Source organism: Salmo salar, chromosome ssa27 (assembly GCF_905237065.1).
Source record: "Salmo salar chromosome ssa27, Ssal_v3.1, whole genome shotgun sequence".
Lineage (NCBI taxonomy): Eukaryota > Metazoa > Chordata > Actinopteri > Salmoniformes > Salmonidae > Salmo > Salmo salar.
This window is the reverse complement of record NC_059468.1, coordinates 43,645,890-43,663,282: the sequence shown is the minus strand read 5'-3', so window position 1 is coordinate 43,663,282 and position 17,393 is coordinate 43,645,890. Positions and strand designations below refer to the sequence as shown.

General features: G+C 45.1%; 1 protein-coding gene across 1 annotated transcript in view; it reads left to right on the top strand.

The window, feature by feature from the left end:
- The window catches only part of necab1 (N-terminal EF-hand calcium binding protein 1), an 82,994-nt gene that overhangs the window by 44,886 nt on the left and 20,715 nt on the right, over window positions 1-17,393 (top strand). Inside the window, exons 7-8 of the mRNA XM_045709760.1 lie at window positions 13,602-13,723; window positions 17,143-17,219. Of these exons, the coding sequence (XP_045565716.1) occupies window positions 13,602-13,723; window positions 17,143-17,219 (199 nt within the window). The remainder of the gene's footprint in view (window positions 1-13,601; window positions 13,724-17,142; window positions 17,220-17,393) is intronic.

Below are 17,393 nucleotides of genomic sequence, written 5' to 3'. Positions count from 1 at the left end.
AAAAAAAAATATGTAACTGCGTCTTTTTGGCAGAAATGCTTTCTGGAACATGTGAACTTTCATGTGGCTTATTAACAAACTTGTATTCCATCTGGGCTCCCGAGTGGCGCAGCGGTCTAAGGCCCTGCATCTCAGTGCTAGAGGCGTCACTACAGACCCTGGTTCAGCGGTCTAAGGCACTGCATCTCAGTGCTAGAGGCGTCACTACAGACCCTGGTTCAGCGGTCTAAGGCCCTGCATCTCAGTGCTAGAGGCGTCACTACAGACCCTGGTTCAGCGGTCTAAGGCACTGCATCTCAGTGCTAGAGGCGTCACTACAGACCCTGGTTCAGTGGTCTAAGGCCCTGCATCTCAGTGCTAGAGGCGTCACTACAGACCCTGGTTCCATTCCAGGCTGTATCACAGCGGTCTAAGGCACTGCATCTCAGTGCTAGAGGCGTCACTACAGACCCTGGTTCGGTTCCAGGCTGTATCACAGCGGTCTAAGGCACTGCATCTCAGTGCTAGAGGCGTCACTACAGACCCTGGTTCGTTTCCAGGCTGTATGACAGCGGTCTAAGGCACGGCATCTCAGTGCTAGAGGCGATGGAGAAAACACCAGTCTGGATTACATCATCAAACTAGGGCATGGCATGAGACAGGAGATGCTTCCATCGATGAATGATGTATATGGGTAAGATAGTCCAGCTAGCTATTTTCAAATATTACACATTTCTAATTTTGACCGAAAGTGGTTTAATTTCAAGTTAAAGTGTTCTCTTAGCTAGCTAGATAACGTTAGCTGGCTGGCTCGCTAGCTAACGTTACGTGTATGATCTTATTATTCGTATCTCAGAGCCATTTGTTTGGTTAGCTATAACCTAATGTTAGCTAGCTAACATTGAACCTGGTTGGTTAGCTACCTGCAGATTCATGCAGGGTAGTAATGTCATGAGTTGGGATTAAGGTTCATTGTTTAGTTAGCTAGATAGCTACATGTCTTAACAAAAGACTCTACTATGCAAGTAAACATTTCGGGTGTGTTTGTAAATTCTGTCTGGCCATTTACTCCGATTTCAGAGTTTAGTTTTCTCGTCTAATTACATTTTAGGGTATCTGAAGAGTAAATAGAAACGTATTTTGACTTGTTGAAACAAAGTTTAGGGGTAGATTTTCGGATTCCTTTCTCTGCATGTTGAACGAGTGGATTACTCAAATAGACGGCACTAAGTAAACAGACATTTTGGGGAGAAAAAAAAAAAGATAAAGAAGGATTTTATCTAACAAAACAACACTACCTGTGAGAGCTGGGACCCTTTGGATGACAAATCAAAGAAAGATTTTCAAAAAGTAAGTGAATATTTAATCGTTATTTGTGAATGTATGAAAGCTGTGCCTTGTGGAAAAATATTTTGATGTGGGGCGCCGTCCTCAAACAATCTCATGGCACGTTTTCGCTGTAATACCTACTGTAAATCGGACAGCGCAGTCAGATTAACAAGAATGTAAGCTTTCAACCGATATTAAACACTTATATGTACATAAATGTTTAAAATCCATAATATTTATGATTATTTATTTTAATTGCGCGCCCTCCAGTTTCACCGGAAGTTGTTCCCGCTAGTGGGACCTCTAGCCCTAAGAAGTTTTGAAGAGATGGGTGGGGCTAAAGCTTAACAGGGTTTGAACAATGCTAAATGGGGGTAGACAAAGAAGAGCTCTCCAGTAGTAGTATCAAAACAATCAAAGGCCATTTTCCCAAAAGTGAGTTTACAAAAAAAAAAAACATTTCAAATGTTGCTATATAAGACCGATTTGAGCCGATCGGTCACATATTTAAATGCTGTTTAGAATACATACTGTATATCACATGATGATGGCCATAGTTTATGCAGCAGCGTCACACAAACAACCAGAGGGTCAAATCAGTGCATCGTATCGTGCCGAACCTATGACCTATTGTCATCTGAGGATAATTTTAAGTGACGCCAGCCCACGGCTACCTAGACCCTGTGTCACTGGCACTGAGAGATGCAGCTGGCCACCACGGACCTGGATGGGTTCAAATACACTGAACAAGTAACAGAAACGCTACATCTAAAGAGCCCAGAAATGTTCCATACGCACACAAAAAAAGATTATTTCTGTCAAATGTTTGTTTCCATCCCTGTTAGTGAGCATTTCTCCTTTGCCAAGATAATCCATCCACCTGACAGCTGTGGCATATCAAGAAGCTAATTAAACAGCATGATCATTACACAGGTGCACCTTGTGCTGGGGACAATCAAAGGCCACTCTAAAATGAAAAGCTTTGTCAAACAACAGAATACCACAGATGTCTGAAGTTTTGAGGGAGCGTGCAATTGGCATGCTGACTGCAGGAATGTCCACCAGAGCTGTCGCCAGAGAATTGAATCTTCAATTCTCTGCCAGAAGCTGCCTCCAACGTCAGCGGTTTGCTAATGTCAACGTTGTGAACAGAGTGCTCCATGGTGGAGGTGGGGTTATGGTATGGGCCCCATGGTGGAGGTGGGGTTATGGTATGGGCCCCATGGTGGAGGTGGGGTTATGGTATGGGGCCCATGGTGGAGGTGGGGTTATGGTATGGGCCCCATGGTGGAGGTGGGGTTATGGTATGGGCCCCATGGTGGCGCTGGGGTTATGGTATGGGGCCCATGGTGGAGGTGGGGTTATGGTATGGGCCCCATGGTGGAGGTGGGGTTATGGTATGGGCCCCATGGTGGAGGTGGGGTTATGGTATGGGCCCCATGGTGGAGGTGGGGTTATGGTATGGGCCCCATGGTGGAGGTGGGGTTATGGTATGGGCCCCATGGTGGAGGTGGGGTTATGGTATGGGCCCCATGGTGGCGGTGGGGTTATGGTATGGGCCCCATGGTGGAGGTGGGGTTATGGTATGGGCCCCATGGTGGTGGTGGGGTTATGGTATGGGCCCCATGGTGGAGGTGGGGTTATGGTATGGGCCCCATGGTGGAGGTGGGGTTATGGTATGGGCCCCATGGTGGAGGTGGGGTTATGGTATGGGCCCCATGGTGGTGGTGGGGTTATGGTATGGGCCCCATGGTGGAGGTGGGGTTATGGTATGGGCCCCATGGTGGAGGTGGGGTTATGGTATGGGCCCCATGGTGGCGGTGGGGTTATGGTATGGGCCCCATGGTGGAGGTGGGGTTATGGTATGGGCCCCATGGTGGTGGTGGGGTTATGGTTTGGGCAGGCATAAGCTACGGACAACGAAAACAGTTGCTTTTTATCAATGGTAATTGAGAAACCGTGACGAGATCCTGAGGCCCATGACGAGATCGTGCCATTCATCCTCCTCCATCACCTCATGTTTCAGCATGATAATGCACGGCCCCATGTCGCAAGGATCTGTACATAAATCCTGGAAGTTGAAAATGTCCCAGTTCTTCCATGATCTGCATACTTACCAGAAATGTCACCCAACTGAGCCACAGGCCTTCCCTGTGGCTCAGTTGGTAGAGCATGGTATTTGCAACGCCAGCATGGTGTGTGCAACGCCAGGGTTGTGGGTTCAATTCCTACGGGGGGCCAGTACAAAAAAAAAAATTAAAAAAAAAAAAATGCATGAAATGTAATGAAATGTATGCATTCACTACTGTAAGTCGCTCTGGATAAGAGCGTCTGCTAAATGACTAAAATGTAAATGTAAATTACTTAGCGGTGGTAGGCAGCATCATGCTCGTGAGCATTCATTCAAACAGCACTTTCGTGCATTTGCCAGCAGCTCTTCGCTGTGCTTCAAGCGTTACGCTGTTTATGACTTCAAGCCTATCAACTCCCGAGATTAGGCTGGCAATACTAAAGTACCTATTAGAACATCCAATAGTCAAAGGTATGTGAAATACAAATGGTATAGAGCAGGGGTGTCAAACTCATTTTAGCTCAGGGGCCACATGGAGGAAAATCTATTCCCAAGTGGGCCGGACCGGTAAAATCATGGTATATATATATATCACTTAAAAACAACAACTTCAGATTGTTTTCTTTTGTTTTAATACGATCAACATAAAACATAAAGCTGGAGCCTGAGGACAGTGTGTCCACAATAGTACAAGCACAACATCACTATTAATCATAAAACACCTCAAGTTTATTTGAAAATTCTAAAGAACACACAAACACACAATGCCTCAGTGATTCACAGAAGCATATCACAGATCACAGAACTATATCAGGGTGTCTCATGCAGCACTTTAAGTGGGGTCGCATAGTTTATTTGACTCCTGATACCTGGCATCTTTTAGCTTTCACCAGCGCATCAATATCAGGCTCTCACATCCTGAGTGGCAGCCAACTTCAGGATGTGATTCAAGTGCTTGTGCGTGAGCCTTGAGCGCAGCTTTGTTTTATTTATGCTCATTACAGAGAAAACTTGCTCACAAAGATATGTGGTTCCAAACATGCACAACAGTTTTGCAGCGAGGGCTGTCAAGTTGGGGTAACCTGGCAAGAGATTCTGATAAAAATGTGTCCAAGCCAGCTGCGGCAAATTTGCCCTTCATATCCGAGTCACACTGCAAGTCTATTATTTCAAGTTGGATGCTGACGGGTAGATCAGAGGGATTCACGGTGAATGGCGAGCAAAAAAAACGTTGAAGTCTTTCTCCAGTTCACCAAAAATCTGAAAGCGTTGCTCAAACTCCCGTAACAGTCCCGTTAGTTTATCTTTGAACCGCTTCATGTCTGCCACATGTTGGGTCGCGCACACATTTTTCAGACAGGGGAAGTGAGCTGCATCACCACCGACGAGTTGCGTCTCCCACAATGACAGCTTCAACTTGAAAGAACGTATGCTGTCATAATACTGCGTGACGACTTTGTTGCGCCCTTGCAGCTGTTTGTTCAAGTTATTCAGGTGCTCTGTAACATCCACCATAAATGCAAGGTCCTGCATCCATTCTGCGGAATGAAATTCTAACACTGGTTTGCCCTTTTCTTCCATGAACTGTTCGGCTTAACCATCTTACCTCAGTGTGGTATGGCGGGCCATAGATGTGGTCTTTCTCTCTGAGAAGGCTGTCAAACTGACGGTGATTCAGGCTTCTGGATCGGATGAAATTAACAGTTTGGATGACCACCTTCATGACGTTATCCATCTTTAATGACTTGCAACACAAAGCCTCCTGGTGCAAAATACAGTGAAAAGTCCAAAAAATCACGTCCTCCATTTGCAGATTGCACTTTCTCTCTTAACTTTGTCACAACGCCTGCTTTTTTCCCGATCATTGAGGGCGAACCATCTGTAGCCAGGCTGACAGCGCACCATCTGTAGCCAGGCTGACAGCGCACCATCTGTAGCCAGGCTGACAGCGCACCATCTGTAGCCAGGCTGACAGCGCACCATCTGTAGCCAGGCTGACAGCGCACCATCTGTAGCCAGGCTGACAGCGCACCATCTGTAGCCAGGCTGACAGCGCACCATCTGTAGCCAGGCTGACAGCGCGGGACCAGTCCACTCCGACCCTGTCCAGCGCGCCGACGAGTGCGGTGAAAATATCAGCTGCTGTCGTTGTATCTGTCATCGGCACCAACTCCACGAACTCCTCGGTGACGGTCAATGTGTCATCAACTCCGCGGATGAAAATGGCCAGTTGTGTGTAACATCTGTAATGTCCGTGCTTTCATCAATTGCAACTGAAAAAACAATAAATGACTTTACTTTTTGCTTCAACTGGCTGTCCAAATCCACTGAAAGATCGGAAATCCTGTCTGCAACTGTGTTTCTTGTCAGGCTGATATTTGCAAAAGCCTGGCGCTTTTCAGGGCACACAATCTCCGCTGCCTTCATCATGCATGTTTTTACAAATTCACCCTCACTAAATGGTTTTGAAGCCACTGCGATTTCATTAGCAATGAGGTAGCTAGCTTTCACTGCAGCGTCACTGATGTCTCGGCTGTGAGTAAACACAGACTGCTGTTTCTTCAGACCCGCCAACAGTTCATTCACCTTCTCTCTTCTCCGCTGTCCTTGAAAGTTGTCATATTTGTCGGCATGAAGACTCACGTAGTGGCGAAGAAGGTTATACTCTTTCAGCACTGCAACATGCTGTGAACACACCAAACATACAGCTTTCCCATTCAATTCCGTGAATAAATAGGAGGATGACCATTTTTCTTGGAACACTCTGCACTCTGCGTCCACTTTTCTCTTTTTTGACAGAGACATATTGGGGCAATCAGGGTGCCAACGCACATAATGTTAAAAGTAGAAGCCGTAATAAATATCGCGGGCAAAACAAAGTAGCTCATCCGGACTGGCTGCACTTGCTTGACCTACTTGCTCTGCTCCGGTATAAACAGTTTGCTTGCTTAACACAATTGCTATTGCGCCATCCAGTGGACGCAATTGGAACAGCAGTTTCTTTTATTGAAAAATTGCAGCTCATTTCTATACTTTACAAAATCATCTCGCGGGCCGGATTAAACCCCTTTGTCCGATTTCAAAAAGGTTTTACGGCGAAAGCATAAAGTTAGATTATGTTAGGAGAGTACATTGACAATAGCTGTGTGTAATGTTTTGTCAATTCAAAGACAGGCGTCACCAAAACCATAAAACCAGCTAAAATGATGCACTAACCTTTTACAATCTCCATCAGATGACACTCCTAGGACATTATGTTAGACAATGCATGCATTTTTAGTTCTATCAAGTTCATATTTATATCCAAAAACAGCGTTTTACTATGGCATTGATGTTGAGGAAATCGTTTCCCTCCAATAACCGGCAGTCAAGTCAGCACCACAAATTAAATAATTAAAATTAGAAAACATTGGTAAAATATTATATTGTCATTTAAAGAATTATAGATTTACATCTCTTGAACGCAATCAACTTGCCAGATTTAAAAATAACCTTACTGGGAAATCACACTTTGCAATAATCTGAGCACTGCGCCCAGAAAAATATGCTTTGCGATACAGACAAACGGCCATGTTGGAGAGATCTAAAATCGAAAATACTATGTAAATAATCCATTACCTTTGATTCTCTTCATCAGATGTCACTTCCAGGAATCCCAGGTCCATAACGAATGTAGTTTTGTTCAAAAAAGCTCATCATTTATATCCAAAAAGCTCCGTGTTGTTAGAACATGATCTAAGCCAGCCGGACTTCTCGTCATGAACGAGGGGAAAAAATATATTTACGTTCGTTCAAACATGTCAAACGTTGTATAGCATAAATCATTAGTGCCTTTTTAACCAGAACATGAATAATATTCAAGGTGGACGAATGCATTCTCTTTTATAACGTATTGGAACGAGGGTACCCAACATGAACTCGCGCGCCAGAGTCTAATCGGCCATCACCGTTCCATGGCTCTTGTTCGGTCAGATCTCACAGTAAAAGACTCAAAACACTTTGTAAAGGCTGGTGACATCTAGTGGAAGCAATAGGAAGTGCCAAAACATTAATCAACCCCTGTGTGTTTCAATGGCATAGGCTTAAAGGTAATTCAACACATCAGGTATCCACTTCCTGTCAGAAAATGTCTCAGGGTTTTGCCTGCCAAATGAGTTCTGTTATACTCACAGACACCATTCAAACAGTTTTAGAAACTTTAGGGTGTTTTCTATCCATATATAATAAGTATATGCATATTCTAGTTACTGGGTAGGATTAGTAACCAGATTAAATCGGGTACGTTTTTTTATCCAGCCGTGAAAATACTGCCCCCTAGCCCCAACAGGTTAAACGTTTAGCTTTTGACACATATTGCACTTTTACTTTCTTCTCCAACACTTGGTTTTTGCATTATTTAAACCAAATTGAACATTTCATTATTTATTTGAGACTAAGTTGATTTTGATGTATTATATTAAGTAGCTCAGTTGGTAGAGCATGGTGTTGGTAGAGCATGGTGTTTGCAACGCCAGGGTTGTGGGTTCAATTCCCACGGGGGGCCAGCACAGAAAAAAATGTATGAAATGTTATGAAATGTATGCATTCACTACTGTAAGTCGCTCTGGATAAGAGCGTCTGCTAAATGACTACAATGTAAAAATAAGTGTTCATTCAGTATTGTTGTAATTGTCATTATTACAAATATATATATAAAAAAATAGGCCGATTAATCGGTATCATATTTTCTCATGTTCTGAGCAAGGAACTTAAACGTTAGCTTTTTGATTGCTTTGTGGAGTGAATAACTACACTGTTTGTATTCTTCCATATTCTCAGTCTTCTTGCCCTGGTTAAATGTGGTGGTTCGTGCTTTAGGTTTTTCCCGAATGCTCCCATCTATCCACTGTTTCTGGTTAGGGTAGGTTTTAATAGTCACAGTGGGTACAACATCTCCTATACACTTCCTGATTTGACTCATTCACCGTATCGGTATATGTGTCGATATTATTTTCTGAAGCTACCCGGAACATATCCCAGTCCGCGTGATCCAAACATTCTTGAAGCGTGGATTGAGTTTAGTCAGACCAGCATTGAATAGACCTCACCACGGGTGTGTCGTGTCTTTGGCATCATTAAAACTGAAGACATGTTTATCAAATAACTCTCTGTAATAATTAATACATGATTAAACTGATTAATCTGTAATTAACTAGGAGGATCGCGGCACCAAGGAAAATATTCAGATTACAACGTTATAATTTTCCTAATATAACTTTCAGATATTATAATATATGATCTCTGAGTCCTCTGATTAATGATGTGTTAGTTTACCTAACGCCGGTCTCATTCCAAACGTCGTAAATTGTTGGTTATCTGCACGAACCCAGTCTTCACTATGAGTCATCCATGCATCAATTGTCTTTTAAAATCATTTATTTAGTCGCAGTGTATTCCCAGTCATATGAAATCCATAGATTAGTGTCACACCTGCTCCCGCTTCCCCTCTCTGGCGCTCGAGGGCATCAGGCTGCCCTTCATTGCACACACCTGTCACCATCATTACATACATCAGCACTCATTGGACTCCTTCACATTGTTGATTGCCCCTCTATATCTGTCTGCTCCTCAGTTTGTTCCCCATGTCAGCATTGATGTTGGTATGTTTTCCCCTATCCAGACACTGTCCTTGTTTGTTTCTTGTCCGTTTTTCATAAATTTTTATTGAACTCGGGAAGTCAATTAAGAACACATTTTTATTTACAATGACGGCCTACCAGCGAACAGTGGGTTAACTGCGTTGTTCAGGGGCAGAACAACATATTTTTAACTTGTCAGCTCAGGGATTCAATCCAGCAACCTTTCAGTTACTGGCCCAACGCTCTAACCACTAGGCTACCTGCTGCCTAAATGTTCACTACCTGTATTTGCTTCTCATCTCCTTACAGATTAGGGCCTTATTAATTTATTTCAATTGACTGATTTTCTTATATGAACTGTAACTCAGTAAAATCTTTGAAATTGTTGCATGTTGCATTTATATTTTTGTTCAGTATAGTATTAATTTAGTTTTTTTTAAATACATTAAGCTTTTGATTAAGTCTACATTAAGAGTCAGATGGGCAATAATTTTCTAGTGGTTTCATTGTGCCAGGCAAGCTCAACCAAGCGCAGGGGAAAAAAAGTATTGCAAAGAAAACAAATCCAATTTAAACCTGGGTCTGAGAGTGGCCACAGTGGCAGCACTTCTCTCAGAGCATCCATCATGGGATTCTCCACATTCTGCCATGGAGGGAGCCTGGTTCCATCTCATTCTGGCCTCCGCCATGTCTCCAACAAAACAGATGTTCCCGATTTTCAGGGGCAATGAAAAGAGAGCTGTAAGAGAGCATGTGACTCGACTTCCTCTTTTGGACCTTTATGATTGGTTGACCTCCCCCTCAGTTTCTTCTTCTAGTCATGTATGTAGGGGGATCTAGTTTTAAGGTGTTTCTGTTACGTACGTCTACGTTGGTTTATCTCATTCAGACTAATAATTAGATTAGACACACGAATAATGTTTAGAGGTTAGATCGTCATATCTGTTATTTTGACACGCTTCAGAGGCTGCCTGCCAGATGACGATCAATTCATGTTTAACGTCAACATTTAATGGGTGATTTGAAGTGAAGTTGGAAGTTGTTGAGCTTTTACTTTTGGTTTTTGGATCATACATTATACTTGTGGTGTATCGCACCTCACATTCAGACTCTGGAATACGGTATACATTATATACCTCTATGGAAAAGCTAATGCTATTGTTTCTGTAATGCTTTGCTGCTTAAAATTCAACTCCAGAAAATTCAGGCGGATAATTCATGTTCCTCCCGAGCTCTTAGCTTCAAGCCAAATCTGTTCATTAATAACAACTAGTGAGCTTTTTTTCCCTATGGACCCATATAGCCACAGAAATACCAGCTAAGTCATTCACTATTTCCCTCAGGGCTTGGATTTACATTTAATATTACGGTACGCCTAGAGAAAACAGACATGTTCCCTGTTTGGCTAAACACTGATGTATGAAGATTTCATTCGGTGTAGCATGGGTTCCCAGGTTTGGTTTACACTGTGAAAGCCTGTGACAGCAGAGGTATTCAGTAGCTGGTAGAGAATACAGTGCGTTCAGAAAGTATTCAGACCCCTTTGACTTTTTCCCCATTTTGTTACGTTACAGCCTTATTCTAAAATGGATTAAATGGTTTGTTTCCCCTCATCAATAACTCATAATCAAAAAGAAAAAAAAAAAACGTTTTGTTTTGCAAATCTATGTATAAAGAAAAACATGGAAATATCGCATTCACATAAATATTCAAACCATTTACTCAGTACTTTGTTGAAGCACCTTTGGCAGCGATTACAGCCTCAAGTCTTCTTGGGTATGACGCTACAAGTTTGGCACACCTGCATTTGTGGAGATTCTTCCATTCTTCTCTGCAGATCCTCTCAAGGTCTGTCAGGTTGGATGGGGAGTGTCGCTGCACAGCTATTTTCAGGTCTCTCCAGAGATGTTCGAATGGGTTCAAGTCTCGGGCTCTGGCTGGGCCACTCAGAGACTTGTCCCAAAGCCACTCCTTCGTTGTCTGTCTGTACTTTGCTCTGTTCATCTTTCCCTCGATCCTGACTAGTCTCCCAGTCCCTGCCACTGAAAAACATCCCCACAGCATGATGCCGCCACCACCATGCTTCACCGGCAGAGACTAGTTAGAGGATGTTTTTACTGCTGACTGGGTTTAAGGCTAGTTAGAGGATGTTTTTACTGCTGGGCAGAGACTAGTTAGAGGATGTTTTTACAGCTGGGTTTGAGACTAGTTAGAGGATGTTTTTACTGCTGGGCAGAGACTAGTTAGAGGATGTTTTTACTGCTGGGCAGAGACTAGTTAGAGGATGTTTTTACAGCTGGGTTTGAGACTAGTTAGAGGATGTTTTTACTGCTGGGCAGAGACTAGTTAGAGGATGTTTTTACTGCTGGCTGGGTTTGAGGCTAGTTAGATGATGTTTTTACTGCTGGCTGGGCTGAGACTAGTTAGAGGATGTTTTTACTGCTGGGCAGAGACTAGTTAGAGGATGTTTTTACTGCTGGCTGGGTTTGAGGCTAGTTAGAGGATGTTTTTACTGCTGGCTGAGTTTGAGACTAGTTAGAGGATGTTTTTACTGCTGGTTGGGCTGAGACTAGTTAGAGGATGTTTTTACTGCTGGTTGGGCTGAGACTAGTTAGAGGATGTTTTTACTGCTGGTTGGGCTGAGACTAGTTAGAGGATGTTTTTACTGCTGGTTGGGTTTGAGGCTAGTTAGAGGATGTTTTTACTGCTGGCTGGGCTGAGACTAGTTAGAGGATGTTTTTACCGCTGGCTGGGTTTGAGGCTAGTTAGAGGATGTTTTTTCTGCTGGCTGGGCTAAGACTAGTTAGAGGATGTTTTTACTGCTGGTTGGGCTGAGATTAGTAAGAGGATGTTTTTACTGCTGGTTGGGCTGAGACTAGTTAGAGGATGTTTTACTGCTGGTTGGGTTTGAGGCTAGTTAGAGGATGTTTTACTGCTGGTTGGGCTGAGACTAGTTAGAGGATGTTTTACTGCTGGTTGGGCTGAGACTAGTTAGAGGATGTTTTACTGCTGGTTGGGCTGAGACTAGTTAGAGAATGTTTTACTGCTGGTTGGGCTGAGACTAGTTAGAGGATGTTTTACTGCTGGTTGGGCTGAGACTAGTTAGAGGATGTTTTACTGCTGGTTGGGCTGAGACTAGTTAGAGGATGTTTTACTGCTGGTTGGGCTGAGACTAGTTAGAGGATGTTTTACTGCTGGTTGGGCTGAGACTAGTTAGAGGATGTTTTACTGCTGGTTGGGCTGAGACTAGTTAGAGGATGTTTTACTGCTGGTTGGGCTGAGACTAGTTAGAGGATGTTTTACTGCTGGTTGGGCTGAGACTAGTTAGAGGATGTTTTACTGCTGGTTGGGCTGAGACTAGTTAGAGGATGTTTTACTGCTGGTTGGGCTGAGACTAGTTAGAGGATGTTTTACTGCTGGTTGGGCTGAGACTAGTTAGAGGATGTTTTACTGCTGGTTGGGCTGAGACTAGTTAGAGGATGTTTTACTGCTGGTTGGGCTGAGACTAGTTAGAGGATGTTTTACTGCTGGTTGGGCTGAGACTAGTTAGAGGATGTTTTACTGCTGGTTGGGCTGAGACTAGTTAGAGGATGTTTTACTGCTGGTTGGGCTGAGACTAGTTAGAGGATGTTTTTACTGCTGGCTGGGTTTGAGGCTAGTTAGAGGATGTTTTTACAGCTGGGTTTGAGGCTAGTTAGAGGATGTTTTACTGCTGGTTGGGCTGAGACTAGTTAGAGGATGTTTTTACTGCTGGTTGGGCTGAGACTAGTTAGAGGATGTTTTACAGCTGGCTGGGTTTGAGGCTAGTTAGAGGATGTTTTACTGCTGGTTGGGCTGAGACTAGTTAGAGGATGTTTTTACTGCTGGTTGGGTTTGAGGCTAGTTAGTTAGCCAGGTGGCTGAGACCCTATCTGTGTCCCAAATGGCACCCTATTTCCTATAGAGCCCTATGGGAACTGGTCAGAACTATATAGGGAATAGGGTGCCATTTGGGACACAGACCCTGTGCTTTTAGAGACTCACCTCAGAAAATGTAATTGGCCAGGGACGATGCTGTGTGCGGAGAGAGCGTCTGATCACAGTCTTCCGTCGGAGTGACCCTTCCAATCACGGTCTTCCGTCGGAGTGACCCTTCCAATCACGGTCTTCCGTCGGAGTGACCCTGCCAATCACAGTCTGTCTGACGTCAGAGGCGGGTCTCTTATACAGCCAAAGAGCATCATGATGTAACGTTGTGTATTTATGACACTCTATCTCCCTATCCCATCCCTCCCCTCCAAAATGCTATTGTTCCATTTGGCAGTGTTAATCCAGGACTGTTATGCCTTCACCTCCCAGGATGTCGTAGACAGGAGAGGTGTGTGTGTGTGTGTGTGTGTGTGTGTGTGTGTGTGTGTGTGTGTGTGTGTGTGTGTGTGTGTGTGTGTGTGTGTGTGTGTGTGTGTGTGTGTGTGTGTGTGTGTGTGTGCCTGCGTGTGTGCCTGCGTGTGTGTGTGCATATACTGTATATCTGTGGGTGGTACCAGGGAAAGGTTCCTGACCTGCCTCTCCCTGTGTGTGTGTGTGCGTGCGTGCGTGTGTGTGTGTGTGTGTGTGTTCCCCAGACGAGGCCCAGTGAAGCCTGATGTTCTGTCCATCCAGTGGTCAGGGAGAAGATCCAACCGAAGGCTTCAAAGAAATAACAGTCTGTCTCCCAACAACCCGCTACTGAGCCTGGTCAACTCAGGTACACACACACACACACGCACGCACGCACGCACACACACACACACACACACACACACACACACACACACACACACACACACGCACGCACGCACGCACGCACGCGCACGCACGCACGCACGCACGCACACACACACACAGACACGCACAGACACGCACGCACGCACGCACGCACGCACGCACGCACGCACACACACAAGCGTGCACAGACACACGCGCACACGCACACACACAAGCGTGCACAGACACACGCGCACACGCACAGTCTGTGACTCAGTATGACTGGTATACTGTAGGACCAGCTGGTGACTCAGTCTGACTGGTATACTGTAGGACCAGCTGGTGACTCAGTATGACTGGTATACTGTAGGACCAGCTGGTGACTCAGTATGACTGGTATACTGTAGGACCAGCTGGTGACTCAGTATGACTGGTATACTGTAGGTCCAACTGGTTACTCAGTATGACTGGTATACTGTAGGACCAGCTGGTGACTCAGTATGACTGGTATACTGTAGGACCAGCTGGTGACTCAGTCTGACTGGTATACTGTAGTACCAGCTGGTGACTCAGTCGGACTGGTATACTGTAGGACCAGCTGGTGACTCAGTAGGACTGGTATACTGTAGGACCAGCTGGTGACTCAGTAGGACTGGTATACTGTAGGACCAACTGGTGACTCAGTATGACTGGTATACTGTAGGACCAGCTGGTGACTCAGTATGACTGGTATACTGTAGGACCAGCTGGTGACTCAGTATGACTGGTATACTGTAGTACCAGCTGGTGACTCAGTATGACTGGTATACTGTAGGACCAGCTGGTGACTCAGTATGACTGGTATACTGTAGGACCAGCTGGTGACTCAGTAGGACTGGTATACTGTAGGACCAGCTGGTGACTAAGGATGACTGGTATACTGTAGGACCAGCTGGTGACTCAGTATGACTGGTATACTGTAGTACCAGCTGGTGACTCAGTATGGCTGGTATACTGTAGGACCAGCTGGTGACTCAGTATGACTGGTATACTGTAGGACCAGCTGGTGACTCAGTATGACTGGTATACTGTAGGACCAACTGGTGACTCAGTATGACTGGTATACTGTAGGACCAGCTGGTGACTAAGGATGACTGGTATACTGTAGGACAAGCTGGTGACTCAGTATGACTGGTATACTGTAGGACCAGCTGAGACTCAGTATCATTGGTATGCTGTAGGAATAGCTGGTGACTCAGTCTGACAGGTATACTGTAGGACCAGCTGGTGACTCAGTCTGACTGGTATACTGCTGGACCAGCTAGTGACTTAGTATGAGTGGTATACTGTAGGACCAGCTGGTAACTCAGTCTGACTTGTATACTGTAGGACCAACTGGTGACTCAGTATGACTGGTATACTGTAGGACCAACTGGTGACTCAGTATGACTGGTATACTGTAGGACCAGCTGGTGACTAAGGATGACTGGTATACTGTAGGACCAGCTGGTTACTCAGTCTGACTGGTATACTGTAGGACCAGCTGGTGACTCAGTATGACTGGTATACTGTAGGACCAGCTGGTGACTCAGTATGACTGGTATACTGTAGGACCAGCTGAGACTCAGTATCACTGGTATGCTGTAGGAATAGCTGGTGACTCAGTCTGACTGGTATACTGTAGGACCAGCTGGTGACTCAGTCTGACTGGTATACCGCTGGACCAGCTGGTGACTCAATATGACTGGTATACTGTAGGAATAGCTGGTGACTCAGTCTGACTGGTATACTGTAGGACCAGCTGGTGACTCAGTATGACTGGTATACTGTAGGACCGGCTGGTGACTCAGTATGACTGGTATACTGTAGGACCGGCTGGTGACTCAGTATGACTGGTATACTGTAGGACCAGCTGGTGACTCAGTATGACTGGTATACTGTAGGACCAGCTGGTGACTCAGTATGACTGGTATACTGTAGGACCAGCTGGTGACTCAGTATGACTGGTATACTGTAGGACCGGCTGGTGACTCAGTATGACTGGTATACTGTAGGACCGGCTGGTGACTCAGTATGACTCGTATACTATAGGACCGGCTGGTGACTCAGTATGACTGGTATACTGTAGGACCGGCTGGTGACTCAGTATGACTGGTATACTGTAGGACCGGCTGGTGACTCAGTATGACTGGTATACTGTGGGACCAGCTGGTGACTCAGTCTGACTGGTATACTGTAGGACCAGCTGGTGACTCAATATGACTGGTATACTGCAGGACCAGCTGGTGACTCAGTATGACTGGTATACTGCAGGACCGGCTGGTGACTCAGTATGACTGGTATACTGCAGGACCGGCTGGTGACTCAGTATGACTGGTATACTGTAGGACCGGCTGGTGACTCAGTATGACTGGTATACTGCAGGACCGGCTGGTGACTCAGTATGACTGGTATACTGCAGGACCGGCTGGTGACTCAGTATGACTGGTATACTGTAGGACCAGCTGGTGACTCAGTATGACTGGTATACTGTAGGACCAGCTGGTGACTCAGTATGACTGGTATACTGTAGGACCAGCTGGTGACTCAGTATGACTGGTATACTGTAGGACCAGCTGGTGACTCAGTATGACTGGTATACTGTAGGACCAGCTGGTGACTCAGTATGACTGGTATACTGTAGGACCAGCTGGTGACTCAGTATGACTGGTATACTGTAGGACCAGCTGGTGACTCAGTATGACTGGTATACTGTAGGACCAGCTGGTGACTCAGTATGACTGGTATACTGTAGGACCAGCTGGTGACTCAGTATGACTGGTTGTCTTTTTTTTCTTCTGCTTTAATCATGGCCCTATTTTAATCAGATTATATTCTCTATTTAACATGTTTTTCATGTTTTAGAACTAGTTTTTCAAACTGAATTAGAAGCTGTATCTATCTACATCAAGTCATTGGATGTCAACCGCCCAGAGAATTAGAGTACACACACACACACACACACACACACACACACACACACACACACACACACACACACACACACACACACACACACACACACACACACACGCACACACACACACACGCACACGGAAATGTGGACACACACACACGCACACGGACATGTGGACACGTACACACACACACGCGCACACGGACATGTGGACACACACACACACACACGGACATGTGGACACGCACACACACACACACGGACATGTGGACACGCACACACACACACACGGACATGTGGACACGCACACACACACACACACACGGACATGTGGACACACACACACGCGGACACGGACATGTGGACACACACACAGCCTAAACAGCATTATTCTATTCCAACTGAGTCGAGTTACATCCGAATTACCCCAGGTCAGAGGAAATGTGCCAATGCATTGTGGGTGTGTTCTGCTCCCACTCTGCCAGGTCTGTATGAGGAGGACAACCAATGGATGACTCAGGTCAACAGACTCCAGAAGCTTATTGACCGGCTAGAGAAAAAGGTACATGGAAAATATATAGCGCCCTATTCCATCCACTCTCTCTGGTTTTATTCCCTAAATCTCCGTTTCTTTAAAACTCTCTCCGTCTCTTTAAAACTCTCTCCATCTCTTTAAAACTCTCTCCATCTCTTTAAAACTCTCTCCATCTCTTTAAAACTCTCAATCTCTTTAAAA